Here is an 11,535-nt window from a genome sequence, read left to right as displayed (position 1 = left end):
TCAGCATGGTAAAAAAAGAGCCCTCACAGCTGTCCTGGACTGTTTAGCTCTTGACATTAACCTACTGCAGGCTACACTTGTGATTATGACCACCTTCCCCCCTACATTCTGGTCCAGGGCAACATTGCCACTATTGCAGCGATGACAAACTTGCAAAGAGCACCTGCTGTATCTGCTTTTCCAGCACTGCACACTTAGCTCGTTTCCTAAAGCACTACTTATAGCAGGAGATGGATGTTGAGGAGTCTCTCATGAGAACAGCACACAAAACCACATCACTACCACCTCACTACACTCTTGGGAGCCCTGACCGTGTCCAAAAGGAGCTGAGCAAAACACCTACTTGGAGTAGCTGGACTGTTTTCCTCCCCCTGCCCTGGCACTACCCCAGAACAGCCTGTGTAGAAGCTCATTTGTTTCACCCAAATTTCCACCTATACAAACAGAGCTGGGGGGTTGCTGCAAACAGTTGTTTCCACCACAGCTAGATGGTTGCATGTCTGAGCACGGCTGCTCTGTAGGTGGCATTCGGTAAGCTTATTGTGTGCACAGATGGACCTCAGTTACTATGTGAACCTAAAGAATTCTAGGTTCCCTTTTAATTAGGGCATTGCACCAGGAATAACAGTTGAGAATTAAGGGGTTCTAACGATGCTGCAGGGAGGGCGCTGGTGACTCAGGCTTTGTTTTCACAGTTGGAGGTTAAGCAGACCCCACTATCCCAGGGAATTACAGCTCCTTCCTGCCAAACGTGGCTGGCTTTGTAATTATGTGCAACATCACTCTCCTGGCAATGGGCCCTGCATAGATTTTACTCACTGTTATGTTCCCTCCTTTCCTTGTACTGCTGTCAGGGAGGGTGATGGCAATTGTTTGTCATTGGCTGTTAGCATAGAGCAAAGTGTTGGTCTCAACACTGTCTGCCTTGAAATCCAAGTAGCTAAGCTGCAGGAGGCAAGTGTTTTCTTCCTGCTAGGCAGGAAGCTAATAGTTTCCCCACAAATTGTACAGGAAGGCAGGCTGTGTGGTTTTTACTATTTATTCCACTTACGATATCAACAACCCCCCCCACCCCACCAAGGATTTATCTTGCTCAAAGCAGTCTTGGTCCATTTCAGTTCATAATTACATATTTTTAGTCAAACTCCTGCAAAGTTTAGCTCATTCTGCATAAATACAGCCCACCCAATAAAATCATTCCATTCAGCACAATAAGCAGCCCGTAGTTTTCTACAGTGGTCATCTTCACTAAGCCTGAGTTACTTTTGGGCAAACTGTCATTCCTGTTCCTTCTGGCTGACTTCACCCATGGGTCAAGTTCCCATTCTTAGCAGAGTATCACCACCACCTCCCCTGCCCTCTCAGCAGCAGCATTTCCCAGGTCTCCAGAGTACCACACCTCTACTAACTCTAGTCTTTTGCTGTCTCTTCTTCATTTCCTGTCAAAAGAAGGGCAGGTTTCTACCCCTCTGAGATCAAGCTTCCCAGCCTAAGGAAGTGGTACTTCTCAACAGGTATTCTCTTCTGCTTGTACTCACTAAAGTCAACTCCTTCCTGAATTCAGGCAAGTTAAGACCTCCACAATTTTCCCTCCGGGGCAAGAGACCAAAGCTCCAGCTGAGAGTGTAGCTGCTGTGCTCAAGGCTTTTTGTGCCTGTAAATTCACTTCTGCACATCAGTGAAGACATCTCTTGAAAGCAACTGTCTCTCTCTGGCAGCTTGGAAGCTGAAGGGAAAACAGAATGGCAGGTCTAATTCCTTATTCAGCTTCAGAGGAGCAGTGAGCACCAGCAGGATCCCATTATCCCCCAAACATCCACCGGAAAGACTTTCTGTGGAGCAGGCTCTGATGGCAGCTAACTGTTTGTCCACCACGACAGGAGGCCCAGGCCTGGCTCGCTGATTGATCCCTGTTCACAGAGAGAAGACGAGAGCATGCAATTGTAAACTGCATAGAGAATAGAGGAAAATGCCTAAAATGACAACATCTCTCCCCTCTAAGTTACGGAACACAGCTGTCACTGGTTCAGATCCACCTTTCTCATGCATTGTACTCAGATGGGTTTTATCCAGAACAGTGCAAGGAAAGACTGTTCCGTTGCATAAACCTTGATGTGTTGCTCCCAGCTCTGTACTCTTCACATGCACATGCAGTTTGCTTTAAATCAGCATCCCAGAGGAAGCCACCAACAACCACGAAACGTTCCAGTGAAAACACTCAAAACAGAGCAACCACAACAACAACCTCTTTTCTCTCCTTTTCCACTCCTTTCATTTTGTGACTCTGCTTCATGGTCAGCTTAAAGCAGTCAGCTCCTTGGGAAAGGGATGCTATATTAGACACTGAATAAACCACAACACTCACAAGGCTGTATGAATTAATGCACATAGTTACCACAAGGGTGTAGGGTGCCTCTTTCTTCTGGACTTCTTCTGCGGCACTTGAAGTGGAAGCCTCTGCAGAGCTTGGACCTGTCGGTGACGTATCAACAAACGTCTCATCCACGACTCGGAAGCGGATCTCTTCCCCAATGTCCATGTAAAGGTCATGGGCCCCTTCTTCTGTCTCATATTCCCACACCCACACCTGCTCTGCTTCATCACTGGCCATGCCAAGGATTAAGGATGGAAACAATCAGTACTCTGCTTGACAGATCACTTTCTGACAGTTCTGGGAACAGACTCAATTCAAAGCCTTTTCAGTTATTTCCCAAACTGCAGTGTGCTGTCCCAGGACATATTGTCTGTATAGCCCAGGACCCCCATCTTTCTGACTTTCCTGCTTTAAGATGTATCCTGCTGGTCTAGCCACCCCCCAAAAAAGCCCAGCAACAGAAAAGACCCCCAGACAACCAAACCTCCTCAGACCAAAGACAACCTCGCCTACCACACTGAAGCACATCAGACACACACGTATGTAGACGTTACATGATGTGGTCAAACCTGCACTCTGTCTTCAGCAGCAGCCAAGACTGGAGGCAGGGATTACAACTCAGCTGTTCAGGGGACACTGCCATTCATTTCTATCAGCGGGCACAATGATCCTGCAAAACCTAATGAGCGTGAGGGCCTGTCTAGCTGTGATAACAGTCTGCGGGACTTGCCCGACACAACGGCTTAGCTTCTGCCGCTGAGCACCTTCATTGTTGCAGTGGTGAATGCCTGTTGGGCCAGCACTGCACAATCTTTTGAAATGAAGTAGTAAAGTTATCAAAGGTGATCAAAGGATACAACTTAGCTGGCTGCTGCAGGGATTCTGGTGGGATGACAATATCATCAAAGAATCCAATAGAAACTGCGGAGAAAAGAATTTGATTAAGACTGAAACAATTCTTTGCAAATGATGTTCCACAGTGATTCCTAAAATGCATTTCTAGGCTCATTCTCCTTCCTCTCTCAGGAAGGACATTGAGATTATGCAGGAATTATTCTTTGAGCCACAACGCTCAATTTCAGTTGGCAGTAAAGCAACCACCCAGCTGAAAGTACATACAGCAACAGAGGGCACAGTCTTCATGCCCGCTGGGAAAGGAAAAGGTTGTTTGGAGCAGGAATGGCAATGAAAGCGTTCCAAGAAATGAGTCAGATGCTATAGAGATCTGTGACAGAAAAGAGCTTAGAAATCACAGATGTAGTAGGTTAAATAAAGACCAATATAAAGTTAGAACAGCCCCCACATCTCCCTTGAGATTTCATGATGTTGAATTTTATCAGGGAATGGACCATGCCCAAGTTCAGCAACAAAAGCAGCCAAGGTAGCCTTATTGTCCTAATTTAACAACTGAGCAGCAGAGCTACTTTGCATGGAAGACTCCTAGAGGAAAGGAAACTCATCAATTATATATTCCATGACTCTGGCAGCATTTTGTGCTCACAAAGACATTTCCCTGCCATGTTTTCAGGTACAAGAAATGAACACGAATTTGCACAGAACTATAGGAAAAACACATCAGACCAACACAAGCTGGTAGTTCTACTTTGAAAAAAACAAATTCTCTTAACTGAAGCAAGAAAAGGAATCCAGTCTGTGCTCCAGACAGGCTTGCCTGTTATTCCTGGGCAAAAGGAAAAGGGACTGCAGACAAAACCATCAAGGTCAGGTGAAGCTGCCAGGCTCAAACTACCAACCACCCTCAGATCAGAGCAGCACTAGAGGCCAGTAATAGCCTTTAACCAGCCCTCAGAGAGCATTATTCCACCCGAAGTCAGTGTCTCAACAGACCCAAGAACTCTGCAGCTCACGTGTCCCTAAGGTCAGAGGGTGAAGTTTACCGTGGACGCCATCCTGACTGCAGCTCTTAATCTGTCCGATCAGAATCTCATCCAGGAAGGGATGGAAGACCACATAGCGGAAATGCACTTAAACAGAAACAGATCATTCATGTTATGTCCATGTTAGTAAACTACAGTCCTTCCACAGGGTGGCAGCCATTAAAATAAAATCCCACATCCTTTATGCCCTCTAAAATACCCAGTTTCTTTTACAATTTTTTTACATGCACTGCTTAGATAGAAAAACAGGAATAAGAGTTCTGATTCCTAACTGGTCTGTACAAATTCTGGCAGCAGCTGATCAGCAGTGTCCTGTTCCCAGCTCCTCAGTTTTGCAAGAAGTTCACAGAAAGAAAGTGTAAGCTGACAAACATGGAGCAGGCCCTCTGGTTAAGTTATGATAGAAGCATAATGCTTCACAGTCAAGAGTATCAGTTGAAATTATACTTTCTCTGCCTCTCTTCTGAAATTATACTTCTGCCTTTTACCTTTGTCTGGAATGCTGTATTTTCTTTAAATATATTTAAATTTAATATTTTAAGTCAAATATTATCAGATCAAATAAGATTCTCTAACATAACTAGATTTTTCCTCCAAGCTAGATAAAATGTTTCTAACTAAGCACATGGCATTTATTATTACCAGAATGCTACACTAAGACAATCTCAGCCAAGCAATGCTTCGAAGCAATTTAACATCATTTTAGCTGTACCTACTCAGTGCTCCTCTTCTACATAAAACTAGGCAGTGCATTAAACAAAGAGTTATTACCAGACACAGAGGGATTTATCGAAGTGCTAGCCCAGATTCTGAAAGCAGACTTTTTTCCCAAACTCAGAAAGAAACATTTCTCTTCTTTCACAGTTCAAGGAATAATTTTAAGTTAAGAAGCTGAATGGAGATTAAAGCAAGCAGGAAAGCCTGCCATCCTCCTTCAGTATTAGAGAAGCTTTTATTTGCAGGGAACGAGTTCTACTGGAGTTAAAATTTAGACAAGGGAAGCCCCATATAGTCAGGGCAGTTCCCTTGTAACAGGAAATAGTTCATGTGCTCAATCTACATTTCCACACTGTAAACTGAAACTAGAAAAATGCATCTCTTACCAGTTTAAAACCTTATTTTAACTTTAAAGAAATGAGATTTGCTTTTATGCATTGACTTCCAGTTTTCACTCAGATTTGCCAAGAGTCAAAGTAAAGAAATTAGTCATTTCTTATTAAAAAAAAAAATCCCTAGAAATGTATGATGAACCAGATCTGTCTAAGTTTCAACAAAAGTGTCATAAAACTTCCAGCTAGGACAAGAGCATCAAATGCTGTGCAAATGCTATATGTAGAAACGGGTTTCAACATCCTCGGTAGGGAAAACAAGCTTCAAAAAGAAAAAATACTGGAGAAATGCAGACCTATTATTACAACTTACTTTCTATGTGCAGACTTTCAATAATTAATTAAATTAACCCCTTCCTTACCCCACACCTACGACTAATTGTAGAACAGAGATGGGATGCTGGAGAAGGCAAGAAGGACTGGCTATTTAAAGCCATATTTGTACCCAAAACTGCAAAGAAAATAAGAGACTTTCATCATGTTCCTCTTGGCCTCCTAACAGGAACAGAGTTAAGGCTGTGAACTTAAGGTTGTTACTTTCCCTAACAACTGAACTCAGCTTACATTGCCAGATCATTAATTAACCTTCTGCAACACAATATAACTGAGGGAAAGCACTTACCTTTTGTATGTGATGCACCATCTCCAGGAAATATGTATGAATCTTCCAGCTTTGTGATATCATACAGACAGATGCAGAGCCCAACATTGTATACGACCTGATAAAAGGAAAAAAAAAATAAAATTAAGAGCAGCAAATCAAGAAACCCACCATGTAAAATCAAGCAAACTCTGGAATTCATATGTTATGCACACCTTTTCAAAAAGCAGGAACAGAGGGGTGGCGAGATGGGATGGAGGCTGTTTTGGTACACTGCCTTCAATACCACCAGTGTAGGGGAACCCCGGTTCAAGTGTTATGGGAGCACATTTTCACTGGCACTGAAAGGAACACTGCTACAAAGAGAAACCCTTGGGGAAATTGTCAGCAGTGAGAGAACTTGAGCTGCCAAGACAGTAAACAGCTCCCCATCATGCACCAGCCCCACAGCTTGTCCAAATGCTAAACATACTTTTTGCTAGAGTTACACTCTCAGAAGCCTCTAGGCTTGCCTTTGTCTTAAATGATGTTAGCTTTGGGGAGACACAAGGCAAATTCTTGGTTTCTCTGCTACTTCTGAGACAGTCTCACTGCCTACAAAATTTGAGGAATCTATTAGTCATCAGTGGATGAAGGAAGACTTTTGCTTTTCATAACCTGCCTGTATAACCTGCTATTCACAGCTCTCCATCCCTTCAGGTTGCTCTTTTGAGCTCCCATCACGTTTGCAGCTTCATTTTGTGTTTCGTACCTGCCTCGAGTTAAAAGTCATACGCTAATCAGAGTCTCGGGGCTGCACAGGGAAACTGTGACCTCCAGGTCCACCAGAAAACACTTTTTACATCCTACACCAAAGACCAACTTCTCCCTGCCACACTGTATTTCAAGTCAATGAGCTATTAACACCTCCACTTCTCTCCCAGTATTACTGTTCTACCTGTGTTTATACTGTCTTTTTTCTTTAAATTCCCCACTGGATGGATTAGTTTGCATTTGTTTTTCAGGCAGCATTTCGGATTGCTCCTGTAAACACAAACCAGCAGCTGCTCTCACTTCTCTTCCACACTTCTCTGCCCCATCTGGTGTTTCAGTATCTTCCCATTAAAGCATCAGCCATTAGAAAAATGTCCCCTTTGAGATGATACGTGGCTGTCTCTTTGTTTACAGTCGCCGGGGATGGCCTTCACATCTCAACCACTCTGACATCTCATCCACGCACCTCAGTAGGCGCAAATAAAAGGAAGACACGCCCGGGGATGTCGTGAGGCCTGCATCAACCTATAGGTGACCCACGCTTTACCTTATTGGCCAATTTCTTGTTTAGCTCTTCAGCAATGGATTCGTTCAGTTTCCTTTCAAACTGCCAGGGAGGAATTCTTACAGTGTCAGTCATCTCCACCAGGACAAACATGGTGGCGGGGGGGGGCGAGGAGACGCCAAAAGCCTCGGGAATTGGAGAGCTGCGAGGACCGGGCCTGGGAAGCCACCCCAACGAGTGGCACGGAGCCCGGTGGGGCAGAATCGCGGCTGTCCCGAAGGAAGAGGGGCCGGGAGCGGGCGGACGCCGGGAGCGCCCCCCGCCGCACGCGGAGCCGCGCGCCCCGGCCTCGCGCCACTTCCGGCGCCGCCGCAGCCAATCAGGGCGCTCGGCTGGCGGGTCGCGCGCCCTGATTGACACGGGGCGGGGCGCGGCGGCCGCGGCCGCCATTTTGTCCCTCCTCAGGCGGGGCGGGGCCGGGCTCGGTGCTCGCTGTCATCGGAGCGAGGAAGTGTCCGGAGATCCCCGGGAGGGGCTGGTTTTGGGCGTTATAAACGTGGAAAGGGCCTCAGGAGCCGGGCGTCCTTTGCAGTGATGCTGTGTAGTTCTTCCCCCCCCCCCGTCCCTGGCAGGTGTGTAGCAGAGATCCCAGCAGCACCGAACAGGTCAGATAGGAAGGTACCGCAGTGGGGCATCTGGTCCAACCTCCCTGCTCAAGCAGGGCTAATAAATAACATAGAGAATAAAAGTTTTTAGAGCTATTCTTCTATGTATCCTGCGTAGATAAAGAATGCCTGCTTTCTAATGCTTCAGATTGTATTAGTTTATATTCCAGACAGTCTGGTATCATGGTCATTCCAGAGCACATGGCACAGGCATTGCATCCAGAGGATTCTTGCATTCCCTCTCCAGTGAGGGAGACTCCACACCCTCTCTGGGCAGTCTGTTCCAGTGTCTGGTCATCTGCACAGTAAAGAAATTCATGTTCAGGTGGAACATCCTGTGCCTCAGTTTCTGCCCCATTGCTTGTTGTCCTATTGCTTTGCACCACCGTGAAGAACCTGACTCCAACCTTGACACCCTTCATACACTGATACACATTGATCAGGTCCCCTCTCAGTCTTCTCAAGCCCCAACAGGCCCAGCTCCCTCAACCTTTCCTTATAAAAGAGGAGTTCCAGTCCCCCCAATTATCCTTGTTGCCCTCTGCTGGACCTGCTCCAGGAGCACCATGTCTCCCTTGCACTTAGGAGCCCAAAGATGAAAGTCTTTGATAGCCAATTTTTCAGCTGTTTGCTCACCTCTCCAGGAAACCCGGGTGGGTTTATAATCCTCTTTGCACCTGGAAGTGCAGCTGCATCTGCCTAATGCTTAGGTCAAGGTTATTTTCAGGGGCAAACCGCCACCATACTGGAATAATTTGCGAGTGTTAATTGCCAAAAGGAAACAAACCCCCATCATATAATTTTTTAGGCCTCGGTGCTTTCTGCAGTGAGGGAATCAGTGAGGGAGAAGCAGCATGAGGGATGGCAGAAAACAAGGGGGTGTGGTAACGTCTGAGATTTGTCAGGGAAAATGAAAGGAGGTTGTTTGAAGTGTGTTTAAAAAAAGATCTGCCAGGAAAACCAAACATCCCTGGCTGACAGTGAAAACTGCACTGTCAGCATCATGGCTTTGATGCAAAGGCTAAGTGTGTCATCCCCCACGCTCCCCAGCAGTGTGTGGTGGGACACTAACAAGCAGCTTAGGTAAGAAATCATTAAATGTTGAGCTGTCTCAGAAAGGGAGGGGGAAAACAAGGTTGGAAATACCGTGGTTAGGCCTCATTAAGAAGATACCTGTCTTGGACAAGGAGATTTTGTTCTCTTCTCAATTACTCTGTTTTACCAGGATCTATTGGGTTGTGGGGTTGTTGTTTTTTAAAATGAACATGGCTGGTCTGCCCATGTTTGGCATGTTTGTATTAAATGGGGGGGCCAGAAACAAGATTTCCTCTGTCACCTGAGAAGAGCAGCATTTTTCTTGGAGCAGCACCTACTGCCTTGGCAAGGAGCTCTGCTGCCAGCACAGCAGACACCACTCTATCAGAACACCTCAACCCAAATCCCCAGCATTTCTTGCTCTTCTTGTTCTACTTCAGGGAGCCTTACAAAGGCTCCTTTCTCCTGCACTCCAGTCACGGCTGCGCTAATCTCGGCACAGCACAGTTTTGCTGGCACACATGCCACATCCCTTGCTGTTCTGTCCTGGCCTCATGCAGGTCTGGCAATGCAAGATTTGACCTTTATCTAGTGCAGCTTTTGCAGGTGTCTGTAGCTACTTTTTCAGAAGAGAGAATTGTTCTCAACCCTGTCCTGACAGCAGGGGAGGAAATAGCTTTGGTATCACACAAGGAAAGAGAACTTAGGCACCGTTGGCTTTGGCAAGGTGATCACTCTGGATGTTTGTATATAAGAACTGTAAGGTTAAGTAGGGGCATGCGCTCAGAAAATAGTAGACTGAAATACCTGGGAGAACACGGGAGATGGAGAGAAGTGGATTTGGACAGAGTCAATCATGCTTCCATTTCTAGCCCAGTCTTGAACTAACACTTTCCATGCTTCCAGTAACCACGCCTCATTGGGGGCTTTTGGGTGCCCAATATGAAGCAGATGCATCTCCCTTCAGCCTTATCCACAGTCCCCAAAAAACAGCTGTGTGAGCAGCAGGGCTGTAAGGCCTCGCTTCATACTGTCTTGGGTCCTATGAGTGAGGTCTTTCGTGTCCTATAAAGTGCAGGCACCAAGCTAGATGTGCAGAATCTCCCTCTCCTGTATTGCCAACAAGGATTGAATGCTGTGGGCCACTCCTCAGTAAGGACAATAAGATTCCTCTTCTCTGTGCAGCTGTGTATTTTGGTGAAACTTGCAGATTTCACTCTGGGGAAACTGAATTGAAATGTGTGGAGAGAAAGCTGGCAATGGCAGTGTGGGATGAGCTTCACTGCCTCCAGTACCAGGCTACAATCACCACCAGAGCCGAGTCTGGCTCTCAGCTTCCACCAGTAACATCCCAGGCTGTGGGAAATGATTTCCAGTCTCACTTTCTTCAGGTAGCCCCTCCCCAATCCCAAGTGGTGTGTGCCTGGGCTGTCTGCACATGACAGATGTTGCTCTGTTCCTGCCCAGGTTTTCTCCCTGGAGGATCCATATTTCATAAGTGCTGTCTTCAATGTAAAAATATAAACAAAAGCCAAATTATGCCCTGTAAAATATGGGTGTTGCCTCAGCTAAGAGTTATACTATACTCAGCTCAGAGTTATACTATATTTAATGCTGCTGCTAAAGAGTCTTGCTGTTGGATGTGATGTGAACAGCTTTGTTTTGCTGAGTTGTCTCCTTTTGTCCCAGTAGTACTGACATGGTGAATATCCAGAAATCCACAGTGCCTGTACATATCTTTCAACACAGAGCCATAAAGTCTCCAGAGTCTCTCTCAGCAGTATTGGGGCTTTTCCAGTATTTCAGAGCATGGTTCTCAGTTGCTGGGTTGTGTTTTTTGAAGCTTTAACTGCTGGAATCCAGGGGTTGCAGAAGAATTTTTCTGTCCCTCAGAGAAAATTCCAGACATTTCTCATTCTCTTGATTGTACAGGAAAAGTGGAAAATAATATTTGAAGTTACCTGAAGGATTGGAACCTTTGAGGAAAATGAAAAGAGCCCCCAAATTACTTTCTCCTCTGTCCCCACATCCTCATGGCTCTTGGAGAAAACTGGCTCAGGGATGCTAGGGGAGGTGAGTGGTAATTTGCATCTTGACAGTTCTGGCCCTCCTTTGATTGACTCCAAAGGAATTATGTATCTTCTCACGTACAAAGTCATCCACGCTCCTGCCTTTGCTTCCATCTCTGCAGGCATCTCTGGCACCCCCACTCCCACTCTCTGTTTGATCAAAGCTTCCCCTCTTCTCCTTTTATCATTTTTGCATGCTCTAGACTCTCTGCCTCCTCCGCTACAGCGCATGCCCAGAGCCACCTTCCAGCCAAATGTACTTCAAGTTCCCCGTGCCTTCTCCATCAAGAGCCTTTATGTGGGAGAGCCAAAGTTGTCCCCCAAGAAAGGAGAAGCCATCTCAGGAGAAACTCAGAGTGGAGACTGAGAGCTGGCTGGGATCTCTTCCCCTTCTTTTGCAAAATTCTGAAGGGTAGACTGGAGAGATAAGCCTTGTGGTGTCTGTAGGGCATGAATGGGGATCCTATTCTGCTGTGGAAAACTACTTGAAAAGCCACAAACAGAGCATAATGGGCAATGGCAGAAC

At 46.0% G+C, this 11,535-nt stretch overlaps 1 protein-coding gene across 1 annotated transcript; it reads right to left on the bottom strand.

Annotated features, from left to right (window-relative positions):
- Window positions 1-1,023: 1,023 nt before the first annotated feature.
- Window positions 1,024-7,601, bottom strand: POLR3H (RNA polymerase III subunit H). The gene is made up of 6 exons (XM_069002683.1): window positions 7,283-7,601; window positions 6,004-6,100; window positions 4,273-4,359; window positions 3,232-3,295; window positions 2,396-2,603; window positions 1,024-1,910 (listed from the first exon to the last, which is right to left on the bottom strand). Exons 1-6 carry the CDS (start codon window positions 7,391-7,393, stop codon window positions 1,857-1,859), a joined length of 621 nt encoding a protein of 206 aa, XP_068858784.1. The 5' UTR covers window positions 7,394-7,601; the 3' UTR covers window positions 1,024-1,856.
- Window positions 7,602-11,535: the final 3,934 nt, after the last annotated feature.

Source organism: Aphelocoma coerulescens, chromosome 1A, assembly GCF_041296385.1.
Source record: "Aphelocoma coerulescens isolate FSJ_1873_10779 chromosome 1A, UR_Acoe_1.0, whole genome shotgun sequence".
NCBI classification, from domain to species: domain Eukaryota; kingdom Metazoa; phylum Chordata; class Aves; order Passeriformes; family Corvidae; genus Aphelocoma; species Aphelocoma coerulescens.
Note: the sequence above shows the minus strand (reverse complement) of the source record. Positions and strands in the feature narration are given on the sequence as shown.

Bases quoted from the DNA above. Each gene is read 5' to 3' on its own strand.
- POLR3H (XM_069002683.1), bottom strand. From the start codon at position 7,393: ATGTTTGTCCTGGTGGAGATGACTGACACTGTAAGAATTCCTCCCTGG. The intron at 4,360-6,003 runs GTAAGTGCTTTC...TTTCTGTTTAAG, and splicing joins TGGTGCATCACATACAAAAG to TGCATTTCCGCTATGTGGTC. The intron at 3,296-4,272 runs GTAAACTTCACC...TTTTCTCCGCAG, and splicing joins CAGTCAGGATGGCGTCCACG to TTTCTATTGGATTCTTTGAT.